The sequence below is a fragment of the Penicillium taxi genome (genome assembly GCF_028828555.1).
Source record: "Penicillium taxi strain IBT 34144 chromosome Unknown utg000005l_segment0_segment0, whole genome shotgun sequence".
In the NCBI taxonomy this organism is placed as follows: Eukaryota; Fungi; Ascomycota; class Eurotiomycetes; order Eurotiales; family Aspergillaceae; genus Penicillium; species Penicillium taxi.
Window position 1 is genome coordinate 3,048,114 of NW_026643207.1, and position 22,764 is coordinate 3,070,877.

A 22,764-nucleotide genomic window follows, 5' to 3' on the forward strand; every position below is an offset into this window, starting at 1 on the left:
AATCGGGCAACACATTCTTCCTGATTGATTTTTTTTTCTAACTTACTCAAACTTTAAGATTCTGCAATCTATGAATCGAAAACACAAAAGTCCTCGTATCATTCGAAGTATACAGAGATATTTCGAGATGAAGTCCCCACAACTGTCGCTCGTCTAACCGGCAGGAGCTGGAACAGGGAGGTTTTCGAGGGTCCGGGGGATCAGGAGGGCACCGCAGGACAGGACGAAAGAACAGGGATCGCCGTTTGAGCTAACAAGCGTCGAAGTAGGAGGAATTTCAAGATCGAGGAGGGGATTCGAACTCGACAGGAGGTCTGCAGGTTGAAACGATTTCAACTAGACTCCGTGAACTCCACAGATTGGCCAGGGGAAGGGGAGGGGGGGAGATAAAGGGAAGAAGTATAGAAGAAGAGAAAGGGGAGAGAGGGAGTACAAGGAGGAGGAATACAAATTTCTCTCTCCAGGCGGATGGTGGGAAAGAAAAGAAGAAGAAGAAGAGTTGAGACAGAAGACGGAGGTAGACCAGGCTAGCTTAGCTGTGCGGTACTAAAAAGTACGTATTGGTTATTACGTGGTTTCCGAGTGGAGGCTGAACTGGTCCAGTATTCTAGTATTACTGGAATACAGGTATAATGGGTAAGGGGTGGGTTGTTCAACCTCCCTGCAAGGATATAATGGTTTGAAACTGTTTTGAAGCAATGTTCCAGTCTTTACCAGTTGTTTTGCAGTAATACATATGATATTCTAGAGAGATAATTGCCAATCAAATCTGAGGTGTAGCGTTGTGTACTAGAACTTTGGAAGACGTTGCGTATTACGGATATATACACTCCACTTGGACAATACGTAGAAAGATCAGGAATAAATCCCTTCTGCCCTAAGTATTTTCTATATTACACTATACTTCATTCTATCTACGTATCTATTTGCGTACCTATATATACCAGGTATCATATTTAGAAGATACTCGGCCTCTAAAGTACCTAAGTACCTATACTATGTATTCCGTTTAGATAAACCCCTTAAGTATTATGTACGTCAAATCCAAGCACTTAATCGCGTTGCCGACCGTAAGCCGCGACCCAGTCATTTTGACTCCGCATAATCCACAAGTATTTCGATCTCCTGAAAATTACAAGGATTCGAGAGAAATCAATTATGCTAAGTTTCATTCTTTAGTCCGTTCCTCACCGTAATTCCTAATTCCCTAATTCCCTAATTCCCATAATATCATCATGATATACTCCTACTACATGTTATCTCATATGTTCCAACATCTGACTGGTCCTTGTCCATTTCTCCACCTTTCAGCTTATCCGTTAACACCAATAAAGCATCAGCCTCTGCAGGGATTTGATCCCGGATTTGATCCCGTCTTAAAATGGTAAAAACCGGTCACGAAATCAAGAGGTCCACGTTCCCCGGCCTTTCCATGGATTGTATACTGTACTTCGTTTCTCTCCTGAACGCGTTACCTGGAACCAATTTTACTTTCTTTGTTGCGTAGTACTTACTATCGACGTAGTATTACTCTCCACTAAATATGTCGTTATATAAGGTTTCGATTCCTTTCTTTTCATAACATCATCATCTCTCCTTTCCACATCCCCACATTTCGTTTCGACCTAAGCGGGGTCTTTCTTGCCCTTTTGCCTTCTTCTTAAAGCCACAGAGTTAAACTCTATCATTCTGAACTCCACTAGAAGTCGCGTTTCGCGTTTAATCTTCCCATTCCCTTTGTCTAGTAATACGAATCTCCCACTTTATTGATTCTGTGGGATCTGCAAATGCGCTACAATACGGACTACGGAGACACTATACTATACTAGACTGGGCATGCCGATCTATGCGTTGGTCTTTTGCCCCCTAGGCCATCCTTAGACTATGGCTCACATTTGATTACCTGGACTGCCTCGTGGTAGACAGGGGAAAATAAAATAGAAAAAAAAGGCCAAGGGACATCTAATACAGATGGCAGAACTATATCGCAAACATGTTCGAGTTCTCGCATCCACAATGTTGATGTCACATAAACCAATCCTCATACTAGGGCTAATGAAGTCGACTTGAATAAAGTTAATCCTCTGTCATTAGGCACTTCGTCTTAGTATACATATTAGTGTTCGCCTAGAGTTTCAAGAAGCTTCTTTCTAGACTCCATGTTTCAGTTGAAGCCTAAATCTCTACAATATTTGAATTCATTTGAATTGTCTATTCTATTTCCTCTTCCTTTTGTCATTTTCTGTATCTAGTTCTAGTTCTAGCCCTATAGCCTCGTGCTCTTTCACTTCCTACTCTTCTTAAAATCCGTGTCATCTCTAAATTAAGACCGGAGCGATGAGTATTCACCGCTCATTAATATCGATAGTACTCCGTAGCTAGCTCCCGCCAAGTTCTCTGTCCTACCAGCTGCCACCTCAAGACGCAAATTCCAGTTACGGAGTATACTTTGAAACAACTTAGCTCATCGCAATTTGATGTGAACCAGTAGTCATTGATCCTTTACATTTTATTGAATCAACATCTTAGATTTTATCCCGTAAAAAAGGGGAGGGGTTAATTGGGGGCCAAGGATGGATTAATTGGCAATGCATTGTTCTTGAAATGTTCATTCCGGTCGACGGAGGACGAAGGAAGCCATAGCGCGTCCGGATGGCTTGCAAACTAGTTCGCTGATGCGATGCGCCCACCCGCTTCTTCCACTTAGAAACCGCCTTTTGCTAAAAGGAGTTGACTGGACAGGTGGTCCGATAATACTGGTCGTGGCTGGAAATGATATTCAATTTGGGTTGACTACCGAGAGCAGTGGAGTATAACAGCCTTTAGAGTGCATCTCATATACCTAAGTATTTACCGCCTGGTCTGGAACGGCATTCTCTCCCGGGCCAGGATATAGTGATGGCTAAATTTATCCTAGCTTAGGGTAGCCATACTCCGACATTCATTCGAACTTTGGACTTTCCAAGGTTCTGATAATATGTGGTTCGCCAATTGCCCAGGGGCGTTAATCCTCAAAATTCTCGTGTCAACCTCGAAGCAAATATAGCCGGGGAGCTTAATCCCTCACCACGCCAGAATGCTGACCACAATCTCTCTGACCAAAGCCTTGATTCAGCTAATGGTCTGAGCCTGCAACTGCCAACAAGATAAACGCAAGTGCAGACCATGTCCCTTGCTTGAAGCACAAGTCAGGACCACAATTTGTCAACTTTCTTGCAAAGTGCCCACTGTGTTTACTCTGTTCCCACGTTTGTTTCCGCGGCACCTCAAATCACATTTCTGCACCCAAGTAAGGGAGAAAATATCCTGTGTCATCTCATTTGAGAACCATATGCTCGGTACAGAGCATCTCGACCATAGTCTCGCATTCCTGCGTTGGATCCACCACATGCAGGGTCTGTTTGCTATCCAGGTATGCAGTACGTAGTACCTGCATTTTGACGTACATTTGGACTCTGTGAAATGACTGTCTGCGTCCAAAGTCAATGCATTTACTCTTGGCATTTTGACCCGTCCATGCGGTACGCATACTGTTTGAAGTATAACCAAGTAAGGCTGGAGATTGGAACCAGTTGGCTAGGCCTAAATTATTTGGAGGTTAATCAATAAAAATTATCTTCTGCCGCCCGGGTGATACTCCAACCTGAGAAGAAATCTGCCGTGGGATATACCATAAACAATACAAAAATAACTTGTATCGGTAGCTTTCAACCGCAACCATGAATCGAAATCTCGTCTTTCCGTACATAGCCAGAACTCCACTTCCAATAACGGCAGGGCCGTGCCGACACGCTGTAACCATGGTAGAAACAGGGTTTCCTTTTTTTTCATCGTGTCCGACGCTCGGGACAACATATTCAAATCTGTTCTGCCCCACCTTGATCGGCTTACTACTTTGTATGGTTTTGATGTGACAACCAAGTTATCGGACCAAGCGGATATTGCATGAGTGACTTTAATTTGAGACTTCTGTTGGAATTCTGGCTAAAAATTGTCTATATAGAGAGGTATCGGGCACTAGTTGTAAGGATATTTATAGCGGTCCCGATCTATATTAAAGCACCCGTCCACGGCTCAATTTATATTGCCATAAGCGCACTCAACCTTGGAAGGTTCAGGATGAAAGCAGCCTAAATATCGCCCAGAAGACTTCGGGATCTATGTCATCATCTATGGGGTTTTTTTTATCAATATCGATACTGCCTCATGTTTCCTTAATGTAAGTAAAGTTACACGGTTTTCTAGCAGCGAATTTTTTTTCTTTTCTTTCTTGTACGTACCAATACACCTCTGCGGGGTGTAAACGTTGAAGTTTTTTTTTTTACGCGCCTAACATAGTGGACACAACTCCACCTTCAATATCTCTCCGAGAACTTGAACGCTCCTTAAGTTGAAAGCGGTTCCAGGGTCGTGGACAACACGCGTCAACCTTACGGAGGATTCGTTCATAGTATGTTTCAGTCGTATCGGATAAAACCATCTCGGGATGTGAACTATAGGAGATTTAAGTGTGACGTTGTGAGATATAGACATCTTAATCACGATCTGCGATCCTTCCAAGGTTAATATAAATTTCCAAGATTGGAACATTTCATTCTTAACGGAGTTTCAAATCCAGCAGCTGTCAAATCTCACTGGGTCCAGCAAAATCTTCGGGTGGAGCACCTTCAACGAATAAGGAGTGTTCAATTATCAAAGAGAAATCGGATGGTGACAATATGACCGACCCTTTTCGGCGAGACCATGACTGCTAACCGTGGTTATGGAAGATTTTTTCCCTCCGCGTTATAGGCCCCTTTTTCATCGGGAATCTCGTCTAAGCATAGAATGTGACTGCTATTTTGAATCCGAGATCTACTCGTATTTGTCAAGGACAATGCATGAACCAAAAAAGGCATTACATTGGCCCTGTTCCAGGTTCTTGGACAAGACGTATCTGATTTAAAGAAAGGTAAAAAAGGTAATCGGAGCTGGAAGGCTAATTAGTGCTTCACTAGACTTAATTAGGGCTAGTGTACGAAAACAAAGTGGGGATTACCCGTAATGAAAATATCCACTCTTGAGCTCCAACTTTACCTAATGGGGTATATTGGTTTTCAGTTTTCAGTATTCAGTATTCAGTATTCAGTATTCTGTACGGAGTTTAGAGTTAAACGTGTAAAAAGAGTCAAGACACAGAACCACTGGAAAGTTCAGTACATAATGTTGTAGTACTACAGCCTTACAGACTTGGGGACCCCTGCAGGTTTACGTAGTAATGGAGGTACGGGTAATAATACATCTGCCCCATAACTAACTCAATTAACCTTAGAAGCCTACTCACTTCGTCATCAGTCGCGTCCCATACTTTACTGTGCCATTGAACGAAAAGGCAGAAAGGCCTGGTATCATGGTATTTCGGAATTGAATCCACAGCGCTTTAGCTACAGAATTTCACAAACATCATCAATTGATATGCATTCGCGGCTCGGCCATTATCCATACTTGGACGGCTCATCCAATATCTTCATAGCGCATATCCCGGTAAAAACTAGGCAAAGACTTCTACGCGTGCTGATTTGGTGATCACGTCGGATTGACTCGTGTTTATATTAATGTCGATCTGCCTAGGGCTACTCTTCCCGTTTCCGATTCATACGATTGACTGTGATAGCCACTCATTTCATTAGACGTAACATGTCGGAATAATCGACACACAGCACGGATCCTCGCTGCATCCTAGTGGGCCTTGGAAGGTTCTAGTCCAGTCAAACCTGATCTTCGTACGCAATTAAGGCACTAAAACGCCCAATATTATCTATATATATATATATACATATGTAGATACCTAGGTAGATACCATTGACAAATGATATCAATCTTGGAAATCTATCCAGGTATCTGCTTCAGGTCTCCGAGGCTGTTTCGTTTGAACCATAAAGCTGTTTCCAAGGCTCATTTGAAATGGAGGTTGGGGGCCAGATCTAGAATCTGTCAAGTGGATCAAAGCAGTGTAACTTAGATCGTAACATACGAGGGAAATCTTGAATTGAGTTCGATCTGTACGTAGTGGTATATCCGTATATTCCATATTGCCGGCACATGGGAAGTGCAAATTAGGGACTAATCCTTACACCAAAATCCAGTGAGCTGTCGACTTCGGCCCAAGCACGTACTAAACCTTGGAAATGAATTAGGGGGCTGGGAGAACAAAGAGCCAACCCTCGATAGCCCCGATCTACCCCTCAGTTCAGCTTATCAATGCCAGCTGAATCACAACTTGGAACTATTTTATAGTCCATGTGAGATGGATTTTCCAAAGAGTCAAATCATAAGTGGAATCGGGGAAAAGATAGCTTGTGTGGACACAGGGGTCTGTTGTCCTTCCCCTCCTGCAGGTTTGCCGTAGAACAGTCCAATCATTCATCCTAGTCAGCTCTCAGCCACCTTTTTTCGTTGGCTACTGATCTTCAAAAACAATCAGAGATGAATAACATGCACAACATATCCTACCAGATGGGTCTTAGTGGGTGTCGTCTGATACATATGAAATGCATCGTGAACTCCTGACCGCGGCCTCTCATGTTAAGACTCATGGTCAAAGGTGGCTACACTTCTGACGTGGCACGCCTAACAACCAAGGAGAACCAACTAGTTACTGCACCATAATGTAACTAGCACTAGAAGCAATCCTCATCTGCAATCTTCAACCCGGTCGCAGACAGCCCGGATTGGCTGAGCAAGGGTCCCCATCATTTTATTCAGCTGAGCCCTGGTTTTTGGCGACATTTCCTTACTTTCAGGACGCCTTTCTCAACCACAATAGCCTTGTCAGGCTTTAGCCTTGGAGCCTTCAAGGCAGAGGAATCTCTCTGCCATTCGCCAAGATGTGTTGGGTACCCAACGTGCCACTGGCCTTACCCACTCTTTCCCCTTAATATGTACCGCAGCATGAACTGTTGCAGTGTTCTCTAGTCAGCAGCCGCTGGCTATATGGAACTGATACGAATACTGACCGCTCATTACCCCGTACCGATTGATTGATTTGAAATCCTGCTTCTGCGACTACTTGCGAGCGCTAGGAGAAACCCAGGACCTACCGTTCCGTCATATTGCGCGAGTATTGTCTTTTTTTGGAAATGAAAATGCAGAAGTTCTTTGATACCGTCACAAAACGTAGCTAGTACTATGGCCAATTTTGAAAGTGCTTCTGTAATCTCGGTCCAACATTTCAATTAGTTTCTCACCACTTTTCCAATATTAGTTTGGGTGCATGGTTTCAAGGTTTCAAGGTTTTAATCTGTGTTTTTTGAATTGTGGTTCTGAGCTATCCTCCAAGGCCTCTAGTTCATTCAGTTTAGGTCACTTTGTGGGTCTTATACGTGTGTACTCCTCAACAATCCGTTCAACGAGTGGAACAGGCCATTCAATTTCTGAGGTCATTGGAATTTGTGTAGATGATACATATGATTACAACGCCAATATCATAAACATCGGGTTTCAGTATAGTTAGAATCCAGCGTATCTTCGAGCACTATCTCGGGTCTGACCGTCTGTTGAGTACAAAGGACTTTTCCACTTGAATATCGTAATACACAATTCCCTATCTTCAACGCGGTAATCATATGTAAATCCATTGATTGTAGATGGCTATTGAGCAAAAGCCATCAAGGACAGAATACCGCCCATTGAGATTTTCGAAAAGAAGCTCATTGGCAGGAGATTTGCCAAGCAGCTTGATAATGCGTGATGATAGAGGTGCGCCTAGTGTGGAACAACTGCCTCGGATATTTTTGACTTCACCCAGGCATCTTCTTATTTTCGTAAAATAACGCGAAGGATCTATTCCTTATCTCAGACAGAATATTTGTAAGATCTTCTAAATCATTTTTGTGGTTTGGAAGCTGGATTTGCAATTTGACAGATAAGACCCTCGGGCAAATCTTTAGGCAAGAGAAGGATATCTCCAGACAGAGCCTGCAATATCAACTATTCGAACAAGCGTGCTGAACACTGTTTCGTCTTGTTCATCTTCGTATCAAAAGCTTTCTACGGTACCATATTCTGCTGCCCTACTTTTTCGGAAAGAACACTGTAGGCCAATTTGCCCAAAGAAGGACATAAATCAGAATGATTTCGAAGAGCGACATATCTTTCAAGTTGTTCACTAAAAGTTCTGCCTTACTAATATGGTATCAACACCGAACTTATATACACGTGACCTAGTCCGCCAAGATATTCCGGCCCGCTAAAATTTATCTAAAGAAAAAAAAGTTGAATCGCGCGAACGACAGCTTCAACACTACACGTTATTCCCACGCTTGTGCTGACACGATGAGAGTATAAGGGCTTATTTTGAAAGCCCCAGCTGAATTAGTCTTGAATTGATGCCCCGCGCCTCAATCCTCCGAATTAAAATTTTCTTTGCATCCATTCGTTGAACTCGATCAAAAGCGCTTTGGCTTCAAAAGCCCAACATCCTAGTCATGGATATTCACAGATGTCGATTTGTGTCCTATAATCCTCAGGCGATTAATGCCCTCGCTTTTTCACACCCAGCCTCTGCGAGTATTTCCGGCCGAGGTGTGCCTAACCTCCGCCTAGCGATCGGTCGAGCGAATGGCGATATCGAAATATGGAATCCCCTGCGCGGCGCATGGTTCCAGGAGTCTGTATTGCGCGGTGGAAAGGATAGAAGCATTGAAGGGCTGACTTGGACCATTGATCCGTGTGAGGATGACCCTAACAGCTCCCTCAAGGTGGCTGGTAAGCTGCGACTGTTCAGTATTGGCTACTCCACCGTTGTAACAGAGTGGGATGTCGCACAGGGACGTCCGCTGCGACACTCTAGCGGAAACTATGGAGAGATTTGGTGTCTAGCTGCTCAGCCACGCTGGGTATCTACCAAGAATGGCAAGGACGGAAAACTCTTGCCTGCCGCCGAGGGCGAGGATACGTCCCAGCACCTCGCAGCTGGTTGTGCCGACGGTTCAATCGTGATATTGTCTACTGCAGATGATGATTTGAAATTCGTCCGCCTGATGCGCCCTTCTACGAAGAGAGCCCGGGTTCTCAGTGTCACCTTCCAGAACCGTAACACCATTGTCGCCGGTTACGCTGACAGCTCTATCCGTCTATTCGACATTCGAAATGGCAAAATGTTGAGGACTATCTCACTTGGAAAGGGGGTTTCTGGTGGTCCGAAGGAGTTGCTTGTTTGGTCAGTCAAATGTCTGCCGGACGGAACTATCGTGTCTGGAGACTCAGCAGGTGAAATCAAATTTTGGGATGCCAAGAACTATTCCCTCACCCAACGGATACACGGTCATCTAGCAGATGTGCTTGATGTGGCCGTGAGTGCGGATGGAGAAACTGTGATCAGTGGAGGAGCAGATCAAAGAACTGTTGTCTATCGCAAGAAGGGAGGAGAGAAAGGTCAAAAGAAAGCTCGCTGGGCTGAGCTCATGCACCGACGATATCACTCTCATGACGTGAAGACATTGGCTGTCTACGAGACCAGGGACATCAGTTTTGTTGTTTCTGGAGGTATGTTTGACCCCCTGTCAAATCCTAGGATTATATATTCTAACTGATTATTCGCAGGCCCTGATGCCACCCCTGTCGTCCTCCCTCTGCGCGAGTTCGGAAAAGAACATCACCGAAAATTGTCTAGTCTACCGCAAACTCCCCAAATGACCTCATCATCTGCGTCTCGATTGGTCATGAGTTTCTGGGATAGAGAGGTTAGTATATGGCGGGTGGCTCCTGGCCCGACTTCTACGCAAGATAATATCGACGGCCAGAGACACAGACTCGTTGCTAAGGTCCTGGTTCAGGGTGAAGAAAATATCACCTCAGCTATGCTATCTTCGGATGGCAAGATCCTTGTCGTTGCGACAGTATCTGATATCAAGATGTTTACCGTTCGTCGACGAAAGGGTGATGAGAAGGGTGCTCTGCGGGTCCAGAAGATCGATATCCCCAAGGCACTATCAAGTGAAGGTGCACGCCTTGTGGCTATCTCTCCCGATGGCAGGTGGCTCTGCATCATTCGACCCAACAGTGATGTCTACGTAGCAAGAATTGACTCAGAGACCGACAAGCCTCAGGTATTACCGCACCTAGCCAAACTGACTCGTACCACACGGCGTGAGCGCCACGAATCACACGTTCACGGTACTTTGGGCGGCTACCAGCGGACAATCCGTTCTGTGGTCTTCTCCGAAGATAGCAAAATTCTGGCCACTGGTGATCTGTCTGGTTCCGTGGATACCTGGACTCTTCGCACAGACACTGCATCTATTCAAAACGGCCACACCAAGTTGAAGGATCAAGTATCTGGATCTGATGACGAATCCGACAGCGATGATGAGGACGTCGCGATTGAGGGCGAGCGATGGAATCTAGCTGTCACTGAATCTTCGGTACCTCAATTACAGTCTGGAATCATCCTGATGTCTTTCCGGCCTCAAGGATCCTCTAAGTTATTGACTAATGGCGACTCTTCAACTGGAGAAGGCCGACTTATGATTCTCACTAGCGAACATAATCTTGTTGAGATTGATGTTCGCAGTGGGAAGCTGTCGGAGTGGACCAAGCACAACCCCAAGGCGTTCCTCCCTGCTGATTTCCTCAGTGTGAAAGACCGTGCCATGGGCTGCTTGTGGGACACCTTTGAGGGCCGCGAACGCCTCTGGCTGTATGGAACTTCTTGGTTGTGGATGTTTGATCTCAAGCAAAACTTCCCACCGCCGGAAGATTCCAAATCTGGAAAGGCAGCAAAACGCAAGCGTGAAGCCCACGATGACGAAGATAACGACCACAAGAAGCCGAACACCGGTGCTGGTGATCGTGTTCCTCGGTCAAAGATGGACATCCACCTTGGAAGCAAGGTCCGCAAGATTGATGGAGCCGATGCGTCGCAAGGAGAGTGGATCTCGCTTAAGCAAGAACGTCCGCACGTTCCAGGCGAGGATGACGAAGCTTACGAGTACGACGAGGCATTTGCGGCCGCAAATGAGATCGCCCTAGCTCGTATTCGACGAGGAGAACCAACTCCCGAAGAGAAGCAGACGGGTACCCCGAAGAATCAATTGGCCAAATCCAAGCCCGCACGGAGATGGTGGTCCACTTACAAATACCGTGATATTCTTGGGATCGTTCCCCTTATCAACGAGACAAACGATGGCCTGGAAGTTGCAGTAGTCGAGCGGCCCATGTGGGATGTCGAGCTGCCTGGTCGGTATGTGAAGGACTACGAGTGAGGAAATGTCGAAACTGTCCGTACATAGTCCGCAGCTTATCACACTCATTAAATTTTTAATACCTGTGGCACCTTTTTTTTTTTTTTTTTATGGTTTGATCGCCTTACCCGATGCATGCTGGCTCATAACTGCATTCCTAAATGAACATTCATCCTCTGCACTTACTTAAAAGTCCCCGTATCTACGAAGTATTGCTCACTTTCGTTAGTCATTTTATCCAATGTACTATGTGCCATGGATGCTCCTACATCATACTTGATTGAACAAAGACATTACCATCAAATATTACCATATAATCATATTCATGATGACTATTATGGAAAGTTTCATCTGGACACTCTTCGGAAGTTCCGATAATATGACCCTTCCATGACAGTCTCCAGGCCGCTACCATGACAGGTCTCAGAGTCTCAGACTATGTCATCCGGGGTTTCACCAACTTCAAACCTCGCCAGGGATGTTCGAGATGTCTAGCAGGTGCTGCGTGTTGACTTATTGTCGGTTGCTGGTAAGGGGAGGAGGATCCATGCTAAGGCCTTCAATATCAAGATGCATGAGTGCAGGGGCATCGTGCGACACAAGTTGCCATGTCTCAAATTGTGTCTCGCTGTTCGTCATGCAAATTACAGAACGACGCGCATATCACAAGACTTTCCCAGAACCTGTAATCCTAGTTCTCTCGAGGCTTTTCCGAAGGACCGCGTGTTACCAGTCTCTGTGACAAAGCTGGGCCACTCCTGATTTCCTGTCTGTACCTGTCGTTGGCTAGGAGAGATAGGGGTTTAAACCCTGAGTCTGACTACTTACCCTTCGTCATTCCAGAGTGCTGAGTTGTATCAATCCATTCGTGTTCCTCAAGAAAGGGTACCTCACAACGAAGAAAATGATCATACATGAACGTTGATACACTACAGGTAAGTCGCTCATGGACTTCCAACACAGACGCCCAGAGTGCCAACAAAAACCGGTGGTTCTTCGTACTCCAACCATCAAAATACGTCCTCGCCAAGCTCCGAAGAGATAACCCCCCTAATATTGGCAACCTTTCTCAGTGGGATGAAACGACTGAGGTGATTCAGGTTGGCTTGTCTGAGGCTCCTTCACCATCCTGCTCAGTGTGGTGATGGACCGTGTTGCCGGACCTGGCGATATTAACCAAGAACTGATGTGGATTTGCCAGGACGTTGCATGACTTTCCCTATTATTATTTATTACTGTTTCCATTTGTCCGTTTGGTGCCTCTCCTTGCTAATATTTAATTTTTGCTTTATACTTTTTCCCTGTGCCTTTTTCGCTTTTTATGTTGTTGAGATTGGCCTTCATAGATCGTGGATCATGCCATTTCTATGCTATGATCCAAGTCGTGCATTAGTGTAGATTGTACGTAGTTAAACACCACTCCTGTTGATCCCTTCCGACCCGGTACCCCGCACTGCGCCTCATAGTTAACTCACTTAGTTGCCCATCTCCACTTTCATCTTCTCCAATCTTCGTTAAAAGGTTTTAAGGGCTGTAGGCTCGAGTATAAGCCCAAAACCCGAACTCTTCCAATTCCTTTATCGCGTTATCGTGCTATCGTGCTATCGTGCTATCTGGCTATCTAGCCATCTGCGGAGAACCCTTATCCCATCTCTCACCATCACAACCTCGGTTCTTGCTCTTACCAGGGTTACTTTGAAATCGACCACTCTGGATATGGTCAAAAGTAAACAATATCAACAATAAAGTACGAAGAGAGGGGGCAGAATACGACTGCGTGTCATATTCAAAGCAAGGCTATTTCCAGGCAAACAGGCAGTTACCTAAATACAAGCTACTGAATGACCAGCCTCAAAACGTGACTTCTGCCCAGTTACTCCGTGAAGCCACCGCTGTTTTAAAACCCACTCATCTCACAAAAATCTAAACTTCCCTCTTCCACCTCCCCCACTACCCCAGAATCCCAACCCCATCAGCCATCATGGGTCTGCGTTACAACACTTACCTCTCGGCCAACCGAGTCTTCGGTTGCAAGAAATGCAAGACTCATCTTGCTGACTACGACGATATCATTAGTCGGGTGAGTGGGTAAATAATCTTACCCCTAGCCGTTTCCTTCATCGCTGACGCAATATTTTACCCCACTATAGAGTTTCCGCGGCCAACACGGTAAAGCCTACCTCTTTAACTCCGTCGTTAACATCTCTGAGTCTGACGCTGTCGAGCGCCATATGACAACCGGTCGTCACCTTGTTCGCGACATCCACTGCTGCCAGTGTCAGACCACCGTTGGCTGGAAGTACGAGAAAGCCTACGAGCCCAACGAGAAATACAAGGAGGGAAAGTTCATTCTCGAGGAGGAGATCATCTGCGTCGTCGCATGATGAGTGAACTTGCCTTCAAGTTCAATATCGACTTGACTGCGGTCGATTCCCTTCATCTGACTGAACCTGCTTGATGCTTTATTTTGTTTAGATTAACATTGGTGGCAGAACAGTATTTTCTACCTCCTGGGGTGCCAGCAACCAACCAGCCTTTTATCTCTTTTATTGTTTTTTATCTCTGTATTTCTCAGCTTCGGAGTTCCTCAGGCGTTACAACTTGCTGATTTTTTTTTCTACCAAGACTTAAAGTCGGTCAGGTCAGGCTCTCTGCGCAATTGGGGTTTGATTTTATGCATCGGCACGATACTCTAGTTCCTTGAAATCAATTTTACTTATTCTGGACTCTTCTTATCATCCTAATTTGGATTCTTGTACATGAAATAGAGAAAGTATTGGAGTCTGAAGACTTGATCTATCGATAGACTGTTAGACCCACCAAAGCCCGCACAGAAACCTTGGAAATCGCAAGCCCCGCAAATTTATCACTTCGCTTTTTGACAGGCGTTTCGGGCTGACTGGTTTATTTTTCTCTTATTAACTTTTATAGCGCCTGTATTCTGCAGTCGACCCCGAGAGTCCACGAGTTACGAAGGAAATAGAAATGGCCACCACAATGCAGGCTGTGGTGTTTCACGAGCCGTACAAGGTAGCGGTGGAGCAGGTACCTATACCTACTGTGCAGCAGCCAGATGACATTGTCATCAAGGTGGCATATACCGCGCTATGTGGCAGGTAATCTTACGAGGCCTGGAGCCCTGGAGCCCTGGAGGCTACTAGATACCAATTGACTAACATAAGCTAGTGACCTACACACATTTCGCGGTGTTGAGCCTGCGTCCCCAGGATTCATCATGGGCCATGAATTCATGGGGGAAATTGTCGAGACCGGCAGCGCTGTGAAGAAGCTCGAGAAAGGAGATCGTGTAGTTAGTGCTTTTACTACATCTTGGTATGTACCTATTGCGAATTGATTTCTCAGCTGAAGGCATTTCTCATAAACCCAACCTAGTGGTCACTGCTTTTACTGCAAGAATGGATGGTCCTCACGCTGCGAGAAGAATACCCTCTTTGGATGTGAGGCCCTAAATGGCGGTCAAGCTCAATATGTATGTCAACTTTAGATTACAGACCTGTCAGGACAGCATGAAGCTAATTAAAGTCCAGGTCCGTGTTCCGGACGCAGAGGGCACAGTCATGAAGGCTCCCGAGGGTGTCGATGAGAAGTATCTAGTGCTGATGGGCGATATCTTCCCGACTGGATACTTTGCTGCTAGCAACGCATTTAAAAACTCCACCCCAGAACAGATTGCCGGGCAAACTGTGGTCTTGATCGGCTGTGGTCCTGTCGGCCTCTGTGCTTTGATCAATGCACTCGAGTACAAGCCCAAGCATCTAATTGCTGTGGACTCTGTTCCTTCGAGGTTGGAGTTGGCCAAGTCACTTGGTGCTGAGCCTTGGAACTTCATGACTGATCGGGAGGGACTTGATAAGCGGGTGCTAGAACTGACTGAGGGTCGAGGTGCTGATGCTGTCATTGAGGTGGTTGGACTGAGTCCTGCATTGCGTACTGCTTATGACCTGCTACGGCCTTTTGGAACCATTAGCAGTGTGGGAGTTCACAATGCTGAGGTATGTATTTGCGACAGAATAGAGTGGAAGTCATTACTGACTCTATCTTTGCTGATAGATTCCTTGGGATGGATGTGACGCTTATAATAAGAATTTGAGTGTTTATATGGGCAGATGTCCTGTTCGTTCAGTTACTCCGCGGGCACTGGAGGTTCTCAAAAAGAACCAGCATAAGCTTGGGTAGGTGCTGTCTTAAGATTACGAAGCCATTGCTGACTTGATGCTAGATTTATGACTGAGAATTTCATGCCTCTTTCAAAAGCTGTTGAGGCATATGAGCTATTCAATGCGATGAAAGTTCAAAAGGTCATCTTTTTGCCTGACCAGTAATGTGGAGCTGTTCTGTCGAAGCTGGTTTGACGTTAACAGAGTGCTTTGTAGTGAGATTTTTAGCTGCAACATATCATCTCAGCTTTCATAGATGAATAGTAAGATTTATAACAATAAACTGATCATATTTTATCCAGATTCATTGTCTGCAAGGAAACAGACAAGTTGCTCTTTTTGAGTCCATTCTAAAACGGAAGTGGGGAAATCAAAATTGAAATCAAAATTGAAACCTGAAATATCTGGCAACGGGTGTATCACCTCCGCTTACCTTGCAAAGCCAAGTCTTCTTTCACAAGACATCCCCTCCATCTCTTTCCCCCTACCTATCCCCCCTCCTTTTTCCTTACTCTTCTTCCCTCTTATCTTCCTGCCATCTTCCCTCCGCCTTCCCTTTCGCTTTGACCTTTGGTTTCTCCACAATCTTGCACCGCTTCCGTAAGTTAAATTACTAACACCCACCTCGTCTTGTTGAGTTGTTTCCCATGCGACTGTTCACACAGTCTGCGCAAATGACATCGCGACATGCGCAGTAATGATTTCAACATTGTTTAACCCCAAAAATAGTAAAACTTCTCTCTTTCGCATCACTGCGACCGTGAGAGCTCCGCAGAGCCCTTCAATCCAATCCTACGTTATCCACCCACATTTTCGTTGCGTACGCCATAAACAAAATGGATAGCTCCGAAGTCCACCAAACCACCGTCGTTGACGAGACCCTTCCCGACGCCCCCTACAACAACGATGCTGACCAGGATGAGATGGATATTACTCCCAAGACCGAAGAGGAGTATGCGCAGTCCCAGTTGACCCTGCGTGCTATCGTCTCCTCCAAAGAAGCTGGTGTCATCATTGGAAAGGCCGGCAAGAATGTCGCTGATTTGCGCGAAGAAACTGGTGTCAAGGCCGGTGTGAGCAAGGTCGTTCCTGGTGTTCATGACCGCGTCTTGACCGTCACCGGTCCTCTCTCAGGCACAGCTCGGGCCTACGCGATCGTGGCCAAGGGTCTGCTCGAGGGTGCCCCGCAGATGGGCATGGGAGGTGTTGCCTCTAACAATGGAACCCACCGTAAGGAATCTGACCCTCTCTCACCACATTAGACTACTGAAAGCTTTTCCGAAATGGGCAATGCTCCAGTCATTTTTTTTCCAATCTTTAATACTAACTCGAACTTCAAATACAGCTGTCCGACTTTTGATCTCCCACAACCAGATGGGTACCATCATCGGGCGCCAAGGCTTGAAGATCAAGCATATCCAGGATGCATCCGGCGTGCGCATGGTCGCCCAGAAGGAAATGCTCCCTCAATCCACAGAGCGAATTGTCGAAGTTCAGGGTACCCCAGAGGGTATTGAAAAGGCCGCATGGGAGATTGGAAAGTGCCTCATCGATGACTACCTGCGTGGTCAAGGTACTGTGCTCTACAACCCCGCCGTTCGCTCGTCCGTTGGCTCCCCACCAGCCACTACCACCAACAACAACTCGGTTGGAGGCAGCAATGGCTACCCTAGCCGCCAGTATAACCGTACTGGAAACGGCAATGACTTTAGCGACAACGGTGGTTACAACCGTCGTTCCAACTCGGACGCCGGCAGCCGCGGATACCCTCTCGTCACTGAGGATGGCGAAGAAATTCTGACTCAGAATATCAGCATTCCCGCAGACATGGTCGGTTGCATTATTGGCCGCGGTGGAGTGAAGATCACTGAGATCCGTCGGAGCTCTGGAGCCCGTATCTCGATCGCCAAGGTTCCTCATGATGAATCTGGCGAGCGCATGTTCACGATCATGGGCAGCTCTCAATCCAACGAGAAGGCCTTGTATCTTCTCTACGAGAACCTCGAGGCTGAGAAGACTCGTCGTGGAGTATCCAACGACGAGTAAAAAAAGATTCCTTCTATGGATCCTGCCAGGGAGTTCTTTCACGCTTCTTTGAACTTACGACTTCAAGAGACTGTCGGTCATGATCAGCGGCGGTCATGTGCAAGCGCTTTTTTTTTGTTCTCCTCCCATGTCTTATTTCTTCTGATTCCCTGGTTTTTTTCCTCCATCGTACTTCGCTTCCTACCAACCCGAGGCAAAAGCTTGATGCGATGTAGCTGGCGTGTGGTTCATCTGACCACCCTGCTCTGAGCTGATGAATTGCGACTTAATACGCCATAACTGATTCCTCCGCATATCTCCATATCTATGGTTTGCAACTCTTCTCTGTCTCTACCTCCCTTTTCAACCCCGTAACAAAAACACCCCCGTTCATCACACATCAAAGGGTCCATGAAATTTTGTCATCCCTTCTCTCTGATCCTCGCTTCATTTCTTTCCCACGCTATAATAGTCATCTCCATCTCGTCATTGACATTACTTCAACCCGATATCTCCTGAAACCCCGAAAAAAACGCCGTTTTCCCTCTTTCTCTGTTCTATCAATTCTCTTCCTTGAACCTCTCTCCATTTGATCTCTACCCTGTTGTTCCTATTGGGATATATTTTACGGCTCCTGAATGTGAGACCGGACCATGTCCTGCATACTCAATGTTCGTTCAATCACAAACAAATTATTCCACTATCTACTGCGCCTACCTAGGTATGATGATGGTCATGGACATATTTGTAGATCTTGCCCGATGTAGGAGTTAGTTCAATTTAGGTGTATAAGGACTTCCTTAGAACTTTTGTTCCTGCTCAAGAGGATTCAAGACACCTTTGACTTCAGAATACTATTCCAAGGTTTTGACAACCCCCTGCTACTACGGATCTCTCGTGTAGTACGGCAGGCATTTCCAAAGTTATCTAAGTAGCTCGGGGGAGGCAGAATGCCAGCTCTTGTTTATATTTCTCCTAGAAAAAGACATCAATTCTGACCTTGGAAGGTTCTAGATTTAGGATCCCAGATGAGTACTCCGTACATCTATTGCCTGAAGCTAATCATCCACGTTTTGATTTTGACATGCATTAAGAAATGAACATCTGGGTAAGTGAAATTGGAAATATCAAGTACGTAGGTAGAAAGAACGATTGGCAAGAGGCCTTGGATTTGGAAACGCATGGTATATAACTATTACGAAAACAAGACTATAAAGATACAGTATCCAAGTAGTACCTGCCCAAGCGAGCAAACCTGCTCATCCCGACGCTAAATCACAAAGTGTTTCCAGAGTTGACTCCTCTGGAATAAGATCTGCACTAAGCTCAGGGAAAAAGAGATCAACAGCTATTGTGAAAGCTTCAGCAATCTGCATAAGTGCGCAATCGAATTCAGATTCTTCAAGCTTAAAGCCGACCTGCACCTGGAACTGTTGCAGAACCATATTGGTGTCGAGACTCGAAAAGTAGCTTAGATCAATACCGGAAGGACCCTTGTGCTCGACAATCTTATTCTGAATCGAGCCGTGTTCTTCAAAGATCATATACTTGGCAAGGAATGTGTTCCCGGTTTGCATGGCGTTGCCGACTAGAGCGAATGATGTCAGGTTGATCCATTTGTCCAGGTCAGCCATGTCGTAGTGGGAGAAGGGAACTGTGACTGTGAGATCTGCATTGTCGGATTGGTCACCCTCGATGAACCGCACTTTTTCGGCTGTTTTGGTGGCGTCGGCGCACATGTACATGGTTGTAGTTGTGGGGATGAGGGACATCGTTTCTGCAGCGAAGTCGAAGGAGGTGGCAGTAACGCTTAGGACTGTGCTTGAGGCCGAGTCGTGGCAGAGAGTGGACAGAGCAGTCGAGAAGGCGCTGAAGAGTTTACTGGTTCTGGATGCGTCGGTGTCTTTATCCCAGTCCGAGGACTCGAAGTCGGACCAGTTTCCATAGTTGATAATGTTGTTCGGGCTGACGTTGATATGGGTCGAGTAAGCAATCGCAGTGCTCACCATGCTAGTGCTACCAGAGCAGTATGTGACAGAGTAGCCTGCCACTTCACCGACGGATGATCCTTCACAAGCAGTTACGGCGCCATTGAGGTCCCACTTTGTATATGGGTAGTAACCTGTCGGTTTGGCAGTGACTGTTATAGGGCCCGTGGCTGAGGTGGATGTTGCCGAGAGGGAGCTCAAGATACTCGCAGGAATAGTCTCCGGGCAAGTTTGGCTTGCTTTAGGTGTGAATGAGATGTAATCGCTGCTGTAGCTGCAGACACACCAGTCGCCGGAGCCAGAATCTGGATCAGCGGAGTTGTAGCATTGTGGAGCAGTGTGCGTCTTAGTTGCCGACTTGGACGATGACTTGAATCCACTGGATGATGATTTGCGTGCCTTGCAGGCTAGTCATAATGTAAGCCTATGTGTGTACGACGATGATCAAGATGATGATGACTTACCTGACTTGTGGTTGATGCCGGCATGAGTGGCTGTGGCAGTGGCAGCTACAGTGTCTATCGCTGTCAGTCTCTTCTCTTGAATATTTTATAGCGCGGGAGTGAACATACTAGTAGTAGTAGCAGTGACGGACCGAGCATGGATCCTTTGTCTAGCAGGGACAGGAAGGGCCCCATGAGGGGGAACTAAAGCATATGCAACCTCGACAGAGAGCCATAGCAGCAAAAGAAATTTGTTTCCAAACAGCATAGCGAATGGCTCGCTTACAAAATGAGTATGACGGATAACTGGAGTGGAAAATATGCTTCACTCCATCTAGAGGAACTTCCTCCCTTTAAGTACTGAGTGTCTCGTGTACACTGATTGGCCCTTCTAAATCCTCAAGTGCACTTTTCCAACTTGAGAAGGATGAAGCCTTCATCCCTGTCTCAAGCACACTCAGCCCGTCCTAATCCTCTAACGACTACTCCACCTGTAAAATTCAAGACAGAGGTTAATTTCCCGTCAGGCAAGCTCTCCGTGCCAATTGGAGCCAAAAACCCTTTATCTCATTCAATCTGACAGGACTGTGAGAAAGCCACTTTCAAAAGCTTGATTTCTACTTGTGGAATGAGGCACGGGGTGTAGTAAGCTTACATTCTCGAATAGTCGGGCTCTCCACGGAGTATGGAAAGTGATGAATATGTGATCTACAGAGTATAAAGTACGTATTTTATCCTATTCCCCGCACTATTATGACTCGAATGCTTACCTGAATATCCATGGAGAGTTCTAAGTTCGAAAATAAAATGTATATACGAAGATGGGGGCCGTTTCTACTTCATATAGAACATGCTTTTGACTTTCGAATACCTTTTAAATTTGACTCCAGGCTCTGCTCTACTGAGCATGCACCTATAAATTAAGCATTGTGTTCATCTTGGAACAAGCTCTAGAGGTCCAAACGAAATGCTTGTTCCTTCGTGTTTGGGTAACACCCATTTGATATTCCATCTCAGCCGCAGATATTTAATAAAACTCTATCTTGAACGTTTCGGCGTCCAGCCCTAAAAGCCTTGGAAGGGAGCTAACCAGAACGAGACTAGTATCCACTTAATTTGGATCACAGAGATAGCCCCCATCCATTTATTCCACGGTTCATTCGCAGATTCGTCTATTCTAAATCTGCAAGGCCCAGGGGCTCAAAGCCACGGCGTTTCAACCGTTCCAGAACCCACCCATTTTCTCACATTCTATGAAGATCAACGTAAGCACGAGTCCTAGCTCCAGGGCTTGCTGATGCTTGTATGGGCTCATATTATGCAGGTACCCAATCTTAGCTGTCATTACTAACATATCAATCTTGAGTACCTAGGCACCTAGGTAAGTATGCTGCAATTTTGAGTCCTGATGGACTAATATAATGCAGTCTCAGTAGACAGAAGATGATATCTCTTTGTGGTTATTCATCTCTAGGGCTTATCGATCTATCCATCTTAAAGTTGCTTTGAGACCCCCTTTTCATGCTTACAGGCTTATATATGGAGTGAACAGGACAATTGTTGAAGGTGTCAGCAGTAAATTACTTCCAGCCCTGGAGACTTTTGACTGCTGACTTCATTGCTCGGTTCACCCGGAAAAAGAGGTATCACACCACCTATGGACCTAGGTAGTGCCATTGCATAGCCCTGGAGCAAGATTACAAGGTTTCATCTCGATGGTACGTTACCTATGAGATGAAAGCAGGCAGTTTTCATGCTTTAATACTTTTATCTGTCTTTGATGTTCAATCAAACTTGAACTTTGGAAGAGTGCTTACATACCTCTTTGCCCATCTGCACAGTGCTCCTGGTTGAAGCATGGATGGGATAAGTACATATGTTTCTCTTTTTGTTTCTTGTCCGGTAACATCGATCTTATAGATTGGAAAGCTTACTTGCCTCCAGTGCTACTTCCAGCATGTCCAGAGCATCCATCCATTCCATATTTGTTGAAGGTCTACGGCCTCTGGCTATTTGACAAAGAAAGTCAATATCAATCTATACCTAAGCGAGATTTCAAGGGTTGGATCTTTCCTGCTTACAACCTGAGAACCTTGAATGACAATATACGGACAGCATGCCACCTAGGTAGTAGATATGGCTAATAGGCAATCGTAAAAGAAATTTACTAGTGCCAGCTTAGGTACTCAGCAACCTTGGAACTAGAGTCCACAGTATTATACGATAGAATGATAAACTTGTAAGTAGTACTAAGTTAGGTATTTCCAACTCAACATTTAGTACGGGGTAGATAGATAAATACCGAGGTATAGAAACAGACAAGATATCTGATAATCTTGAACCCACCGAGGGTAGGGCTGAATCAGAGTGGAGAAGCTTTAGCTTGGATTTAAGAATAGATGTTCTCGACGGATTTGATTCCAACATTCAATTCCAGGATCCTGATCATCCTCCAGGCACTTTCATGATTTGTCTTCACAGGATGGATCATCTTATAGTCAGTGTCAGTGCTCAGGTGGACGGAGAAGCTGATGAGACCTTTCATGTTACCTAGAATCGATCTATTTTCCCCGTGAATTTTAATTGCCTATCTGGATATCTAGGTATATAGTAGGCAACACTTTGAATCCCAACTTAGTCCATATATCGTAGCTCTGGAGTATTACCTAGGTAGTGTCTAATAAAGTCGGGTATATAACTATGGCCTTGAGTTATAGCTTCCAAATTTACTCTTGGGATGGTGAAACTATAAATGTAAACTCTCATTCATTCGTTAGAGAAATTCGTCCCATATGCGTAACAACGCTCAGAGTACAGATCAAAAGACAAGAAAACAGATAAAAAAAAAAGGCGACCAGGAATGACATCGAAGCAAGACACAAATTTGTACAGAGGCAAAACAATAGGA

At 45.5% G+C, this 22,764-nt stretch overlaps 7 protein-coding genes across 7 annotated transcripts; 5 read left to right on the forward strand and 2 right to left on the reverse strand.

Annotated features, from left to right (window-relative positions):
* Positions 1 to 3,316: 3,316 nt before the first annotated feature.
* On the reverse strand, positions 3,317 to 3,529 carry N7495_008444 (uncharacterized protein; the record flags this gene model as incomplete). The annotated part of the gene is made up of 1 exon (XM_057211095.1): positions 3,317 to 3,529. The coding sequence occupies one exon, from the start codon at positions 3,527 to 3,529 to the stop codon at positions 3,317 to 3,319; it is 213 nt and encodes a 70-aa protein (XP_057060638.1).
* Positions 3,530 to 8,465: 4,936 nt separating this feature from the next.
* ura7 (small subunit rRNA maturation protein UTP4) lies at positions 8,466 to 11,243 on the forward strand (the record flags this gene model as incomplete). Its single annotated transcript, XM_057211096.1, has 2 exons — positions 8,466 to 9,525; positions 9,583 to 11,243. The coding sequence occupies 2 exons, from the start codon at positions 8,466 to 8,468 to the stop codon at positions 11,241 to 11,243; spliced, it is 2,721 nt and encodes a 906-aa protein (XP_057060639.1).
* Positions 11,244 to 12,136: 893 nt separating this feature from the next.
* Positions 12,137 to 12,367, forward strand: N7495_008446 (uncharacterized protein; the record flags this gene model as incomplete). Its single annotated transcript, XM_057211097.1, has 1 exon — positions 12,137 to 12,367. The coding sequence occupies one exon, from the start codon at positions 12,137 to 12,139 to the stop codon at positions 12,365 to 12,367; it is 231 nt and encodes a 76-aa protein (XP_057060640.1).
* Positions 12,368 to 13,203: 836 nt separating this feature from the next.
* N7495_008447 (putative Yippee zinc-binding protein Moh1) lies at positions 13,204 to 13,606 on the forward strand (the record flags this gene model as incomplete). Its single annotated transcript, XM_057211098.1, has 2 exons — positions 13,204 to 13,302; positions 13,373 to 13,606. The coding sequence occupies 2 exons, from the start codon at positions 13,204 to 13,206 to the stop codon at positions 13,604 to 13,606; spliced, it is 333 nt and encodes a 110-aa protein (XP_057060641.1).
* A 601-nt stretch (positions 13,607 to 14,207) lies between these two features.
* N7495_008448 (alcohol dehydrogenase family protein) lies at positions 14,208 to 15,565 on the forward strand (the record flags this gene model as incomplete). Its single annotated transcript, XM_057211099.1, has 6 exons — positions 14,208 to 14,338; positions 14,409 to 14,555; positions 14,616 to 14,712; positions 14,771 to 15,235; positions 15,294 to 15,415; positions 15,463 to 15,565. 6 exons carry the CDS (start codon positions 14,208 to 14,210, stop codon positions 15,563 to 15,565), a joined length of 1,065 nt encoding a protein of 354 aa, XP_057060642.1.
* Positions 15,566 to 16,236: 671 nt separating this feature from the next.
* Positions 16,237 to 17,446, forward strand: N7495_008449 (KH domain-containing protein; the record flags this gene model as incomplete). Its single annotated transcript, XM_057211100.1, has 2 exons — positions 16,237 to 16,630; positions 16,746 to 17,446. The coding sequence occupies 2 exons, from the start codon at positions 16,237 to 16,239 to the stop codon at positions 17,444 to 17,446; spliced, it is 1,095 nt and encodes a 364-aa protein (XP_057060643.1).
* Positions 17,447 to 18,684: 1,238 nt separating this feature from the next.
* On the reverse strand, positions 18,685 to 20,124 carry N7495_008450 (uncharacterized protein; the record flags this gene model as incomplete). The annotated part of the gene is made up of 3 exons (XM_057211101.1): positions 18,685 to 19,820; positions 19,878 to 19,931; positions 19,986 to 20,124. 3 exons carry the CDS (start codon positions 20,122 to 20,124, stop codon positions 18,685 to 18,687), a joined length of 1,329 nt encoding a protein of 442 aa, XP_057060644.1.
* Positions 20,125 to 22,764: the final 2,640 nt, after the last annotated feature.